The 16813-nt window shown below is 35.8% G+C and overlaps 1 protein-coding gene across 2 annotated transcripts in view; it reads right to left on the reverse strand.

Annotated features, from left to right (window-relative positions):
* The window catches only part of LOC126972036 (uncharacterized), a 44492-nt gene that overhangs the window by 1251 nt on the left and 26428 nt on the right, over positions 1-16813 (reverse strand). For both annotated transcript variants that reach the window (XM_050818601.1, XM_050818600.1), the window contains 8 exons: positions 14378-14548; positions 13755-13926; positions 12461-12582; positions 5904-6103; positions 4018-5795; positions 3275-3528; positions 1274-2863; positions 888-970 (listed from right to left, as the gene is read on the reverse strand). In XM_050818601.1, the coding sequence (XP_050674558.1) occupies positions 888-970; positions 1274-2863; positions 3275-3528; positions 4018-5795; positions 5904-6103; positions 12461-12582; positions 13755-13926; positions 14378-14548 (4370 nt within the window). The remainder of the gene's footprint in view (positions 1-887; positions 971-1273; positions 2864-3274; positions 3529-4017; positions 5796-5903; positions 6104-12460; positions 12583-13754; positions 13927-14377; positions 14549-16813) is intronic.

Below are 16813 nucleotides of genomic sequence, written 5' to 3' on the forward strand. Positions count from 1 at the left end.
GCGTGGAATCTGGACACTCAATGGCATCTTTCAAATTTTGTAACATACGCTTCGTGTTATTTTACATTGAAATTAATAAAATACATAATACTTCCTTATCATATGTGTGTGATCCCAGTGTCTTTCTTATTTCTTGTAGTATCATTTCTTACAAAGTTTTACTACGCAACCCGGCATTTTTGATTCAATTATTAGCAAACTTTAACAGAAAATGTGGCGCTTTGGTAGTATCACGTCACTTTGCGACTATGCCTGCGATATCTAGTTGGAGCGCAGTGGAGACCAATCCTTAATCTAAGACTATACATAACAAATTGAAAACGCTTCGAAACGCTTTCGGTCCGCTGTCTGTTTGACAAAAGCTTGATTGTGAATAAGTAGGACTATATTCAATTAGTGCATTTCTTTACTATTTCTTCTTATAAAAATTCACATGGAGATAATAAAGACAAAGAGATTCCACCTTCGCACGACACGCCACAAGTTAGGATATCATCCCCACCATCTGGATGTGTGGCGGTCCTCCACTGTGCGGTTTTCAAGGAGCTTTCTTCCACGTACTACAAAGCTGTGGAATGAGCTTCCTTGTGCGGTGTTTCCGGGACGATACGACATGGGTACCTTCAAAAAAAGCGCGTACACCTTCCTTAAAGGCCGGCAACGCTCTTGTGATTCCTCTGGTGTTGCAAGAGAATGTGGGTGGCGGTGATCACTTAACACCAGGTGACCCGTACACTCGTTTGTCCTCCTATTCCATAAAAAAAAAAGATAATTTTGTTGAGATAAGTTTGAAACCATTCTGGTCCACTTATTAAAATACAGAGATTTAAAAATACTGAAAATAACTCCTCTTCCCAACAGATTAAGAGTTAAAAAAGCATACTCACTGCGTTGTTCAGCTTTGACCTTTTTGCTCGGATTTTTTTCCACCAATGTTGAAGATCTTTTATCGCCACTTGTTTTGTTGTGCCTAAAATTAATTTCAATATGTTTTAGTATAGTAGGTATATAACTTACTATAAATACATCAAGTTTTTAAAATTAGACACCTAATTATTATTAGGGACAAAAAATATATCTAGTATCCAACCTTATATTCAAAATCGGGCGGGATACCGGATAGTAATAGAATAATCGCAAAAGGAAGTCCGTTTCACATTGGTTGTTGTAATAAGACTTTGTAACACTGACAGTGCTAGTAAACGCGTAATGAAGCGACGGTTCTTCACAGCACCCGTTAATATAATAAATAATAAAGATTCCAGACACTTACGTAAGATCAACCATGTTGATAGCAGCGAATTTATTTTTGTCAGTCTTGTTTGGTTTCCGTTGGCTGGTGCCGGCTCGAGGCGAACTGGCCACATCGACAACTCTTTTGTTGACATTTTTAGTTGATGGCGCATCCGTGAGGTCAATAGAATCCGGAATACGAGACTTTATGACTTCTGTCTTGTTTTTAGGCGTCACTATAGTAACTTTGACTAGCTTATCTTTCTGTTCTAAATTTGAAGAGGTTTTAGCTGAAAGCGGTGCTAATTTCGTGGGAATAGTGCTTGTTATTTTAGTTGGATTGATACTTTTTGGTCTACCTAAGATATTTGGTCGCGGTGTGTCGAGATTGTTTGGTTTCGATTGGGTTGCGATTGGGTTGTCGTAATTCTCGGCCTGAATCTGAACTACATACTTAAAAATGTTCATCGGATCATCTTTTTCCGGCACCACTTTTTTTTTAGTAGCAGTCGTCAAAGTATTATTAAGTATTTTCTGTTTATTCGTATATTTTGCTTGTTGAACAATTTTTATACCTTGCTTCTCTACTGAACGATCTACAGACTTTGACCCTGTCCTTGTGTTGCTATTTCCAGGCATTTTTACCTTAACATTTGAAGTGCTGGGTTTTGATTCAGTTTTAGTCGAACTTATGGGAGCCCTTTCCTGCATTAAAAGTTTACTAGAATCGTTTGTTAACGTTTCTTGAATAGGAGCTGTGGTTGTTTTCGGTGCACTACGTATTGGTTCTAATTGGAGTTTTCCTTGACTTGTTATTACAATCGATGGTGCTTTAGCTTTCTGGATTAAAGGTTTACTATTGCTAGTTTGGACTCCATCTGGCATAGGGCTGGTACTTGAGTTAATTATCGAGCGAGCCTTTACTACAACGTATTTTTTGGTTGGATCTAGCATTTTTTGGACAGAGGGCGGTAATACGTAGGTTTTTTTGAGTTGGACTGTTTCTGTCTGGTTGCTTGGTTGACTTGTGGTAGTTTGAGACGAATCGGCCACTGTTGTTATAGGTGTCACGTATTTGACTGGAGGTCCCAATGGGATAGGTGGGATATTAGTTGGGATAGGTGCCGCTGAAGATACGATTTGCTCTTGAGCTGGTAAAAATCTTTGTGTTGGATTAGCAGCTAGCGCTTCTTGGCTAGCAGAAATATTAAAATACTTAGTTGCTGGAGGTGGGCTAATATCATGATTTTTTGATTGGTTATTGGAGGTGTCAGATGCGTCATTTGTTGCATCCTGCATATCCGATATCGATACGTCGTCGTCGTCGCTATCAAGACAGAATACAGAGTCAACTTCGTACATTTGTTTTTTCAATTGTACGCACTTCAGTTGTGGCTCTGCAACTTGTCGGATTGGCGTAATATTTTCATTTTGCATTTGCTTTGTCTGTTGCGTTGGTAATGTATTACATCCAGCGGTTACGGATCGCAGTATAATTGGGTTAGATTTCGCTTTGAATTCAAGTTTGGGTGTCAAGACAGGGCCCAGTGGAACATCTTCATCAGGCAATATACATTCTTCAACATTATTATTAGAATTCGTCGATACGGGAGCGAGTGTTCTTCTAATCCTGCAATTTGTGATTGTATATTAATTATTAAGTTTAGATTTGCCTAAGCGTTGAAAACTCTGACTGAAATCTGAATGTAAGATATGCTTTAAAAGATAACAAGTATGCTGGCAAATTCTCTCAGATAATGTACTAAGCCCGAATCAAAATTCAATCGAACTTTAGTTTCACAGTGGTATATCTGGTATTGCCAGATTAGGCGTACTGCAGGAATTATAGCTGCTTAGAACATAGAAGGAAGAAATCAATTTTTATTGTAGAAAGTGCACCTATTCTTACAAAATAACTATTCATCCACGCTCTAGAATAAGGATTTAAATTCACGATTACAGATTTGAACAAAAAAAAGTTAACTTGAATCTAAGTATATCGTATCGTATATAAATAAAAAAATGAATAGGTGATACTTACATTCCGACGGGAACGACGCCCGGCCTCATAGACAGTGGAGTCGCAGGAGTAGTAGTTGAAACTATCGTACTCTCCCGCGTACCCAACTTAGTATCAGGCCTTTCGTTATGACAAGAATTTATATTTGGTTTTTCGACAGTTGGTGCACGGATGCTTAAAGATAAATCCGTCGTCGACTGAATGTTTTTTTCTTTGGCGCTACTCCCTGATTTTAAGTTTTCGTTCACCTTCTTCATCATATCTAGACCAAGAGCCTGTAACGTTACATTTCAATGTTAGAATTTTGACGTGATATATGTCTTATTCTGTCTTTTCTTAATAAGCTTATAAGCGACATAGTATGAAAACCCTTCAAATAGAAGAGATATTGTCAAATTCGTTAATGTCTAGTCTGGACTTCTAACTCATAAAAAGTCCAAACACTCATTATACCGGTTTGTTGATAGCTTTATGTACATGGATTTAAATAAAAAAAATAGAGTGTTAGAGATTTTTGATTAATTAGTTACCCAATTTTTCTGCTAATTGCAAACCGAATTTACGCTTTTTTTCGGGTATATTTCAAGGAGCGCTCGTTGATAATTGAACTGTAAAACACCATTATTGCGACAAATGATAATAACATTTTATTAAGTTACTTTGATTTAAATTTGAAACAAATACAGGGGTTCTCAATGTGCTCTCTCAACCCAAAACGTTTTATTTACTGCGAGGGGAATAAGACATAGAAAGAGAATACTAACCTGAACAGCTATCTCATAAATAGGTCCGCTCGTGATAGGTCTCCCGGTCGACTCGATCTCTTTAAGCGCTTTCTGTGTGCTGTACTGCGCTGCGAGAAGCGCTGCGTCAGCGTCCAACATCGAATTGCCATCCACGTACTTATGAGCGACCAGCTTTATAAAATTTGGATTGTTTAGGAACATAGCATGCAATGGAACAGTTTCTTCTTTCTCTTTGCTTTGTTCTTTATTATTGAATTTTATTTTCAAATCAGACCATACGTCCTCCAGTACTACCACATCTTCATTTTGTTCTTTATCTATTTTGTTCGTTATTTTGTATGATTTACCTTTTTTTTCTTTCCCTACTTTCTCGGGTTCCTTTTTGTCTTTCGTTTTTTTTCTTAATAATGATGGACCATCTGAATCCACCTTTTGCTTTTTAAGTTTTAATAAGTCTATTGATGATTCTTCTTCGTCGTCACTGAGTATATTAATATTATTTAAGGATTCTTTTAATGTTGATGATTTTTTTACCTCGTCACTGAGTATATTTAATTTTCTGTTGGATCGACGTCTTTTTAATTTTGATAATTCCTCATCCTCGTCACTAAGTACATTTATATTTCCGTTATATGAAGTATCTTTTAATTTTTGTGATTCTTCTTCCTGATCACTGAGTATATTTATATTTTTGTTACTCCACCAATGTGGACCTTGAAATTTCGATAGTTCGTCTTCCTCATCACTGAGTACATTTATATCGTTATTAAATGAACCTTTTACTTTTGGTGTGACTTTTTCTTTTTTGTTATTCTTTGATGAACCTTTTAACGTTGATGAATCCCCTTCCTCATCACTGAGTACATTTATATTGTTATTAAATGAACCTTTTATTTTTGATGTGGCTTTTTCTTTTTTGTTATTCTTTGATGAACCTTTTAATTTTGATGATTCCTCTTCCTTGTCACTCAGCACATTAACATTTTTACTGTTCAATGAATCTGTTACTAATGATGACTCTTCTTCTTCATCACTAAGTATAATGCTATCATACTCTTTGACCTCATTTTTTAGTTCAATGTGTGTTTCATTTTTTTTTGCTTTGTTTTTTTGTTTTTTATTTTTTGACTTATGCGTATTTTTATTCTTTTCATCGATAGTCTTATTTAATTTCCTTGCCTGATATTGGCTAATCGATTTAATAGTCCATTCATCATCATTTGTATCCAGTATTGCATCATCACTTTCGCATGCATATTCGGTCATGAGAGGATTATCTCTTGATCGTCGAGAACGACCAGAACCTGAACCTCTCTCATTTTGTAGCGTTTTATTAATTACTTCTGGTTTTATATCTTCTGTTTTACTCGATGTACTACAATCAGCTGGATATTGAACATCATCAGGCTCAATATCAGTGGCTGGTGGTATATAAGCCTGTTGTTCACCTTGCATCAGAACTCTAGCGATACCAGCTGTGATAGGATTATTGAAACTGAAACCTTCATTCATACCGGAAGCAACCATTTGCCGCACCGTGGATATTAGTCCAGTCTTTTCTTTCGGCTTCAGATTTTCATGGAATTTTCTACTTATTAGTATTTGCATTATCTCTTTGACGACAGCTTCGTTCGCGATATCATCGCCCTGATTCAATGGTGCCTCTTCTTGTTTAATTTCGGTTTTACTCTTGTGTTCTTCTTGGAGATCTTTGTTCGGTTGTGATGGTTCTTTATAAGATTTAATTTCTGCTTTTTTTGGTTTTTTTAATTTAACAATGCCAAAATTGTTCATATCTGCGGGATAAAACAGACATTGTAAAATTATAAGATCGCAGGTACGTAATATAATATGGCAGTAGTTACAGAGTATAGATAACGAATGGTGAGTATAGTGTTACGTACGGGGGTTAGCGTGCTCCTTCTGGAACGCGTCCCAGGCCTCGGCCCGCTCGTGCTCCGGCAGCGCGGGCTCGGAGCCCCGCAACAAGGAGTCATGCTCCCGCACCGCGTGCAGCGCCCCGCCGGCCGCCACCCGCAACAGAGCCGCGTCTCGCACGCCCGCGGCCACTCCCGCCAGCACGCCCCAACCGTCCTCGTCCAGGCTTCATGTATGTACATAATTATTTGACTACAAATTAAATTTATAAACAAAATTTATGAACTATGCGGGACTCCAACCCGCGACTTCAAGGGTTCCGAGCGCTCTTCCACTGAGCAAAACGTTCGGGTGACGTATCGGTCATAAATCTTGGTATGTACTTTTCAACTCTCAGGTTGTCACTTCATCTACAGGATCTAGTTTACAGTAGATAGCCTATTCATTTAATTATTCATCAATAAATATAAACTATTGACATACACCGCCGCACGCCGCAGTCGTTCCTTATCTTAGTGCTAAGGAGTACTTAGCTAAGTATGCTTTAGAGCGCATTCCCACTATGTCCGATTCGAATCCAATACGTACCCGTGAAGACACAACCCGAAGTAGTAGAACTATTTCTATGGTAGTTTACGCACTAGATCCGGCTTCCGTCGTCCAATTTATTTCCGTCAGTCGTTAGAAATAGTTCTACGACTAGCCCGGGCCGTTTTCCACAGATACGAATCGGACGTAGTGCGAAAGCGCTCTTAACCTACTAAGGAGAGTTCTATTCCAGAGACGTCACTTTTGCTTCCCTTAGCTAAGGTACAGTAGACATATGGTAACAGTATGGAAACTAAGCCTTGTTGATAAAATACTAACCTACACGTGTCTACACTCCATTGCAGCAATAGGGTTGTCAGGTTGCTTTTCTATCCGACTTTAAAAAAGGAGGAAGTTATCAATTCGACTGTATTTTTGGCACGAAGTTCCTTATGGGGCGTTGCGGAGCGTAAAAAAGCGTACGAGTTTTGTGAATAGTCTATGTAAGCGTATGACAGTAGACAGTGTCTAATATAATATTATAGTGTACATTATGACTGTTATATCTTTAAACAACATTTTATTGAGAGTTTTCCTTGGAAATTTCTTCTTGGGAATCATTTTTTAATTGGAAACTTTAAAAAAGTTTTACTTCTACCACTATTCTTAAGAAACTCTTCCCTACATTCACCCCACGAACATGTCTAGAGGGGGCAATTATTGTTTTCGTGAGTGTCAATTAAGTACAATTAACATTTATTTCGAGATACAAGATGGTGGATATCACTTTATCAATAAAATCAATATGGGTATCATTTTCTAGATTTCCAGGAGTGTCAATTACAAATATGACAGCCATTTCGAGATCCAGGATGGCGGATGTGACATTTTCAATGAAATCAATATGGGTATCATTTTCGAAATTTTCGGGAGTGTAAATTACAAAAACCTATTTCGAGATCCAAGATGGCAGGTGTAACTTTAAAACGAAGCCATTGCGAACGTCTGTAAAATATTCTCTTAGTCATTTTCATCAGAAAAGGTGTTGGTTTGCATAAAGAATATACAAGGTATCTCAAGTAAGGAATTAGAAATTGAACTGTTTTTGAGCTGCTGTAATATAGATATATTATGTATTACAGAACATTGGCGTAAGAGTCATCAGCTCCAGTTTAATTTTAGAGAACATAAAGTAGTCAGTTCGTTTTGTAGAAGTAAGGCAATACATGGAGGTTCCCTAATTATTATTAATAACAGACTAAAATGTAAAAATAGAAGAGATATTGTTAATCTCTCTATAGAACAACTAATTGAGATAGCTTGTATAGAACTAAAGCAATTTATTATTGTAAGTGTATATCGCCCCACCACTGCATCATATGAACAATTCCAACATTTCTATGTTGGAGGAGGTACTATCAAAATTTAGCAAAACCAGCAAGTCAATTGTAGTGTGTGGAGATTTAAATATAAACTTGCTTGAACCTTCGGCGAATTGTACTAGCCTTAAAAATTTATTTCAAAGTTTTAATTTGTTCAATGTATTTTGGGAACCAGACTACTACTAGAATCACTTCTACAACAGCAACCTGTTTAGATAATATTATTACAGATGTTACTATTACTAGTAAACTCATAATTAATAATGTTCAGTCCGACCATAGTGGGCAACTTATAAAAGTAAATACAAGATTGGACAATGTCAGACCAAAACAGGTGACGATTATACCAGTTACGGGTAGCCGTCTTGAGAGGTTTAGAAATAATTTGGTAAATACGATACCATTTTTATTTTTACTTTCACTGTGGTGAAACTGCTAATTTTCACTATAACTTAGTCTTCAATTCCTTCTGTGAGGAATTTGACAGGATTTTTACTCCAGTCACGGTGACAGTAAACAAAAAACATTGTTTTAATGCTTGGGCAACAATGGGTATCCACAAAAGTCGTAAACGCTTATATGACCTTTATTATGAGAAACATTACAATAATAGTGAAGAATTTAAAATACATGTAAAAAATACTCCAAGCTCTTTAAAGTAGTTTGTCATGAAGCGAAAACACGTTTCATTGCAGATAAAATTAAAAACAGTAATAATAAAGTAAAAGCGTCTTGGAGTGTAATTAACAATGAAACTGGTAGATGGAATCGCCGTAACACCTCTATCTGTTTGAATATTAATAATCGCGTTATAAATTCGGAAATAGAAATTGCAAATGAATTTGATAAATACTTCTCCGAAATCCCGATTGTCACGACCAAAGACCTTAACTCTTCGCCAAAAGCAGCATATGATATGCTTAAATTACACGTACCAGTATCTTACACTGATTTGAAATTTAAGTAGGTTACAAGTAGCGATATAATAAAAATCTTCAAATTAATTAACCTAAAAAATACAAAAGACCTATGGGGCCATTCGACTAATATTGTAAAATACATACTTGACATTATAGCACCCGAATTAGCAATAATATTTAATGAATGCATAGATGAGGGTGTGTTCCCTGACCTCATGAAATACAGCAAAGTTATACCTTTGTTTAAATCGGGCAGTTCTTTTGACCCTGCTAATTTCAGACCTATTTCAGTGCTGCCTGTTTTTAGTAAAATATTTGAAAAACTTTTGCTTCAACAGCTACATATGCATTTTTGTAAATTAATGAACAAAAATCAGTTTGGTTTCACTAGGGGCTTATCAACAATTAATGCGGGTACAAAAATGTGCTCAATGAGTCTACTCATTGAGCACATCTTTGACGCCTGGGAAGTCACAGGATGCATTGGGCATTTTTTGTAATTTGTCCAAAGCATTTGCCTGCGTCCACCATGAAACTTTACTCTTAAAACTAAAACATTATGGAGTGAAAAATAGAGCCTTAAATCTGTTAAAATCATATATCGGCTAAAGAGTTCAGATAGTCGATGTAAATGGCAAACAGTCTTCGGGTAAACCTGTGGGAATAGGTGTTCCACAGGGTTCTATTCTCGGTCCTTTCTTGTTTCTTATATATATTAACGATCTACCGTTTGTGGTAGATGATAGCCATGAGATTGTATTGTTTGCTGATACTTCACTTATTTTTAAAGTGAAGCGACGTGCGGATATTGATGACGAGGTAAACAATGCACTCTCAAAGATAGTGCGTTGGTTTACGGTAAAACAAAGTGTTTACGGTTCATTACACCAAACACAGCGGATGTACAAACCAACGTACTTATAAATGACCAGAGATTGGAACTTGTGTACACTACGGTCTTCTTGGATATCACGTTAGATAAAAAGCTTCAGTGGGGTCCACATATTGCCCCCATCTAGCAGATAGACTCAGCTCTGCGGCATATGCAGTTAGAAAGATTAGAGAGTACACGAATGTTGCGACGGCTAGATAAGTGTACTTCAGTTATTTTCACAGCATCATGACGTACGGTATATTACTATGGGGTCATGCTGCTGACATTGATATAGTATTTGCTCTGCAAAAGAGAGCTGTTCGTGCTATATATCAGCTTGGTTATAGACAGTCTCTTAAAGAAAAATTTAAAGAAATAAATATTATGACTTCATTGTCAGTACATTTATGAAAATTTAGTATATGTTCACAAAAATCGTCACCTTTTTGCTCTTAATAGTGATTTTCATTATTATAACACTAGAAATAAGGGATTGCTTGTAACTAATTCTAGTAGGCTTCATAAGATACATAGTAGCTTTAAGGGTAAATGTATACACTTCTATAATAAAGTCCCAGCAACTGTTCAGGCATTATCTATAAATAAATTTAAATGTTTTATAAAAAAAATGGCTTTGTCGTAAATCCTATTACTCCACTGCTGAATATCGATTGATGCTCGAAAACCATTAAACCACACTCATAAATAAACTTGATAATAAATATTGCAGCCCCCATCTTAGTTCAACATTTTGAATTATGTTTACGAATTTACTATAATCGATCTCACGGACTTATAATTCGAATGCCTACTAAACATAGCGATATCGTAAATAACGATAAATCATTCTTTATATACTACTTTATAGTTTTAAACGATAGCTCCGGTTTTGATGGAGCCGAGTTCAAACAGCCGGATACCACACAATACGCTGGAATTTTTAAAAAGATCGCGGAAACAAATTTGAAAAAACAACGTGACAGTCGTCTTGACGCGACACTCGCTACTGCACAACACCGCGAAAACCGCTTAGGGGCCTCGTTAATGCGCATGTTTGTGTGGGTGTGTCACATCGAACGTTTGTAGCTAGTTTTCATACTGTTACATATGTCTAATGCAGGATATCGATAAATTATATGTGATACAAGTATAAAAAATAATAAGACAAATTAATTTCTTTTTATTCATAAACACTTATTTAAGATTCTTTATTTTGTTTTCCAAATATATTGAATAGCAGGTAACTCCATAATTATCTGAAAACACCGAATAAAATAAACTGACTGGTTATTTTTTATTGTTACAATATCCGTCCATTCAGCCAGTGTCTTCGACTATGATTGGTGTTGTTTTGTGTTTTGGGAATATGTTTTACGTGAAATTCATTACAAATGATAAGTTACGTTTATAAAGCTCGAGCAAATGAACGTGGCAGCCTGTTTAAAACAGGAGGTGGACCTTCATCTGTACCTCCACAGAAATCGATAGAAGCGTTCCCAGAAGGATACGTCCTTACATACCATACAGCCTTATCATATAGAAAATGAGTGCACTATCAATATATAATCTTAATATATATAAATTACGTGACACGTTGTTTGTCCGCGATGGACTCCTAAACTAATGAACGGATTTTAATGGGGATTACTTCATGGAGTGCAGTTTAGACCAACTTGGGATATAAAATAGTTTTTATTTCGATTTGGGACCCATAATTGTTTTTATTTTCAATATTTGTTTTGTATGGACATATTTTCTATGAGAGAATTTGGTGACGCACGGTTTAACAGCTCCGTTGTGATACAATTTTATTATAATAACAGGAAGCATTTTTTACGAAATAATTCTTGATGTTTTGAAATATTATTGGCAAATTCCTGTAAAACAGTATTTTTTTAATTATCTATAGAACAACGTCTATCGAGTTAGCTAATATCATAATATAATATCATGTAAATGTCAAAACCATTCCTTAACATTTAAGTATAGGTTCGACGATACTTAGGGTTAAGTATTCCTAGGGCCTATAAAGGAATCCTTAAGCGACTATAGGAGTGAACATTTTGAACTATTTAAGTATTCCTCAAACGACTATGAGTACGGCGGTTAGCCTGTTCTGTGCTCTTACTAGGGTTAATTTTAGAACCTTTCCTATATAATACCCCACTATAAAATATAATTGGCCAAATTTCCGATGTGGGAGAATATATTATGTCTCAACGGAATGAGCGCTAGTGCAATGCCACCCAGAAGTTTGTGATTTTCAAGGATCGTCGGGGGCACTGAACTGTATTGGGTTCGTCTTTTTCTCAATATTTATTAAATCTTTGTTACACAGGTCTACAAAGCTGATAATTGTAATAATAATATTTTTATTACAACAAATTACAAAATTTAAAATATCAGTGTTGGAGTCTCCTTTTAAGCATGAGTTGCCTGTAGTAGAAGGCCCCGCTATTCTATAGCAAAAACATAATAACATGATGTAATAATAAACAAGTTTACCTCAACATACCTAAATATTATAAACTAAGAGAATGAAAACTACTAACAATAATAACATTATAACAATTGATATGTGAGTATCTAAACTTAATATGCTGGGTGTGTATTTGAATGTATGTGTGTGATTGTATACAGTATTGGTGAGTGTGTGTGTTAGTTTGAAAGAACACTTAACCTAAGTATAAGTAGGTTTTCTGTATCTTCATAATTATAAAACTTTATCCGCTTAATAATTATTTTCGTGCATTCATGATTTTTCATGTATATTGTTGATTTTATTTATTTTATTATACAGTAAGTCCACACGTTTTTCATACTGTATACTTGCAAACGGCTGATAAGTGTAACATAAAAGTTAAATTTAATTTAAACACCTGTATAGTTCGGTGAGCTCGGCCGAGTTGTAATGCCTATCTATTTGCTGCTCGTCAACGACTCGACAGGCAACAGCCGTCTTTGTCACAGACCGCTCATATATTTTCTGCTCCATTGTCCCCTGCAAAATCGAATGAAATTGCTTTATGAATGTCAAAATACATCTCACACTCTGTCAAAATTTCAGATGTTTTTAACGTAACGTAGACTTTTTTTTATGAAAATAAGGGAAGAGACGAGCAGGACGTTCAGCTGATGGTAATTGATACGCCCTGCCCATTACAATGCAGTGCCGCTCAGGATTCTTGAAAAACCCAAAAATTCTGAGCGGCACTACAATTGCGCTCGTCACCTTTAGACATAAGATGTTAAGTCTCATTAGCCCAGTAATTTCACTAGCTACAGCGCCCTTTAGACCGAAACATAGTAATGCTTATACACTACTGCTATAAGGCAGAAATAGGCGCCGTTGTGGTACCCATAATCTGAGTTAAATTCGTGCGTTTTCCATGTTATTTATACTCCTAGAATCAACGTAATAAAGTATCATTTTTTTTGTAAATAGTTTCTCACCATCTATGTTATCCACTAGGTTGTCATCACTAGTATTAGTACCGCAGACTCTCGCTACAAGGCCAACAGCCAAAATGGCTAATATCAAACAGGCACAAAAGCACTTTGACAGCCGCCAGTCCAATGGTATATAGTAGAGGTGCCGATAGAAGTGATTACTTAAACTAATTTAAGTTGAACTATTTGATATTGAAATTGTTTAACTTGAGAAATATTCTTAGGTTATTACTTAACTTTTATTAATATATCTTTTATTGATTACAAAACATAATTATACTTAGTTACAATTCTTGAATATGTACCTACATTAGAATTTTGTGTATGAACATTATTAGTATCAGTATTTAATCCTAAAAAAGTAACAATTGGTTAGAATAAGATAATAATAATAATATTGACACACTTTTTACACAAATTATCTTGCCCCAAGTTAAGCATATATAGCCTGTGTTATGGGTTACAAGACAATGATATATTTAATACAATATACTAACTTAAACATACATAAATACATTTAAACATCCATGACTCGGAAACAAACATCTATATTCATCATATAAATGCTTGCACCTACCGGGATTCGAACCTTAAATTCGAGATAGGAGGAGCCTGCCCACCGCTGCGGTACACATGAGAGAAAGAGAAAACTGGCGCCGTAACGCGTTACGTAACGAAGCGGTTTACCTTCCCATAAGAAGTAATAACTTCAAAAATACTAACCAAGGCGACGAGTCTGTAGATATAGCAATCCTTCTTCTGGCCGAAGCGATAGACGCGGAAGATGCTCTGTATGTCGTGCGCCGGGTTCCATGAGGTGTCCAGGATGATGACGCGGTTAGCGGCTGTCATGTTGAGGCCGAGACATCCGGCGCGCGTTGATATCAGGAACAATCTGACGTACAACACACATTTTTTTATGACAATCAGGGACGAGACTAGCAGGACGTCCAGTTGATGGTAATTGATACTTCCTGTCCATTACAATGCAGTGCCGTTCAGGATTCTTGGAAACCCCAAAAATTCGAGAGCAGTACTACAATCGTCACTTTGAAACATTAGATGTTAACGTGCTGTGTTGTAATGGTGATTATAATCTGGAGTAAACAAAAGTATTAATTTTTCTGGCAGTACTATTATAGCGACACAGAACAACAGAAACTACAGAACTATTAACAAAAGTCAATGAAAACTTCACAAACAAAGCAGTGATAGCACGAAAATATCACGTCATGTACCTAACGGTAATGAAACTGCAAACCGTACTGATGCAACAGGACGAGCGCGAGGGGGTGAAAGGGGAACGGGAGAGGGCTTCACGTTCCAGAAAGGTCGGTGATACTTACTTGGTATTGTGGTTGGTTTCAGCGTTGAACTCGCGACACCACTTCTGGCGTACTTCGGCCGGCACGGACCCGTCGAGCCGGTAGTACTCCTTGCCGAGGCTCCACTTGTTGATAAGCTTTAGGAAGTACTCTAAGGCGTCCATCGTGTACAAAGACGTTGAGAATATTAATCTGAAAATTATCAACTTACATGAAAAAGTGAAGTTGCGTTCGAATAAAAACGGATAGTGGTGACGATAAAAAGTCAAAGTCAAATAAACTTTATTCAATTAGGCTTAATTTAAGCGCTTTTGAATCGTCAATATACACATTTCTTTTAAATTAAAGAATCTACAATATGTTCGGGTAAAGTTAATGCTTTGTCAGCCATCGTAGACCATAGCAACAGTAATGTACCTATGACCATTTACTTTACACGTATAGAACCTTCTGGAAACAATATTGCTAATGTACCAGTTCACTTTCTGTGAAATAAGTAATGTGACTCTCATTATTAGAATATGCTATATAATGTAAGTTTCCGTAAAACTAAGTATTCTGTGTATAGTCTTAGCTCGGTAAACATTGTAAATCGGGTTTATTGAATAAAGTTATTTTAAGTTAGTAAACCATTCAGTTATTCCTTGACTATCTCGTAAGAAGAAAATACAAGAAACACAACGGCCACTATTTTCAATCACTAGAGTAATTTAACAATGGTTGTAATATTATACAAAAGAAATTAGTTTGTTATGTGCTGCTGAATCCAATACATGAATCGTGTTCAAAGTTAAAAGCGTTTTAACCATCAAATATTTGATAAAATGTAATAGAGAATAAAATGTATAAATATAAAATATCGTATCATGAATACATCAACCTGTAGAGCTTGAATTCATCGTTTGTGTTAGGATGCTTTGTGAACATGATGGTTGTAATTACTCACGGACTACTAAAAAAGTAAGGACTCCGTGTCACCTTACATAACAGTGTAGCACCAAAACGAGCCGATTAACGTGTAAATACATAGCCACGCACACACTTACACTACTACAGGCCGATAGGCGGCCATTATGAAAATTGTCATCGTCTGTGACAGATCAGTTTGCGTGTCAATAAATGTTTTGAAAAATGCTGACGTTCGTTGTGAAAAAGTGTAAAATATGATACTATATATTTTCTTATCTTAAATAATTATATTTGTGGCCATATATAATTATTTAAGGTAGAAAAAAATGTGTAACTAGTATCCCCCGTAACCGCACACACACTAGTATAACGGTGCTTCACTTGCTAATATCACGGCGCGGAGTCCTTGTTTTTTTACTCGTCCGTGTAATTACTGTCATAATTAGAAATCGTTGTCGCTTCGACCAGCCATCGCCCACTTCGCACATATTTTAGGGAAGGAGACGAATATTTGCCAATAACTATCGACTGTAGCCGGCCTGCGATCATGACGTTTGAAGAAACGATTTACGACTTATTATGGAAGTCCCATTGAGTCCAATTTAATTTTATTTCATTCTACATATGTCAGCTTGATGATAGGATATCCCATGTAATAATTACATTTTTTATAACTAACTCATTACTATGTCAGTACTGTTATTTTATATAAAGGCATAAAGGCATTTATTTTCTCAAAATTGATTCCTTTAGAATTCTTTTTGATGTCATTTCTTATACTACTAGATACTACTACCGCTTCGGAAACAAATGGCGCTCTGAGAGAGAAGAAGCGGCGCAAGAAACTCTCCCAGCATTCTTTTCTTTTATATATATATCTTTTCTTTTATATATAATTATCACTGATTAGAAATAACTAAAAGCCTATAATATTCAAATCCTTAGTTAACTTGATTCGTGTTAGTTAGTTGGCATTGCTGTAGAGCCAACTAACAGTTGGTAGCATCATCACGGTAGACGGTCGTTCCCTATATAAGCCTACTCGAACTTAACGTAGTAGACTTATATACTTATTATGAATTGTAAGGGGACACTATGCCCTCATTGTCTTTTAATTTTTAATAATAACTGTATATTGTAATTCTAAGTGGAAACTTTTACACATATTCAAGAGGAATAATATACGCCAGCAGTAAGGTTTCACCTCTATCAATCCTTATTAATTTTTGTGAAGTTGGGTGGAAGATAAAACGCTCCAGAACTTATCTACGTGTCCACTAATGGTTATTGATATTTAATTAAAATTTCTTCAAATAGTGTACGTATTTTAAATAAATTTTATGTTATTAGTGCTGTGTACGCCGTAAGAGTTACACGTACCAGAACTACACAAAAATATGTACTAATACCGATGTAAAAGTGTTTGTAATGTGGCAGTTCTTAATAAATAAATAAATATTGTTCCTTTGTTTTCTGGAGATACAATACGTCTATTAATACTATTATTTATTATTTTATTATATGAAAATAAGGGATGACAAAACGAGA

The sequence above is a fragment of the Leptidea sinapis genome, chromosome 25, assembly GCF_905404315.1.
Source record: "Leptidea sinapis chromosome 25, ilLepSina1.1, whole genome shotgun sequence".
NCBI classification, from domain to species: domain Eukaryota; kingdom Metazoa; phylum Arthropoda; class Insecta; order Lepidoptera; family Pieridae; genus Leptidea; species Leptidea sinapis.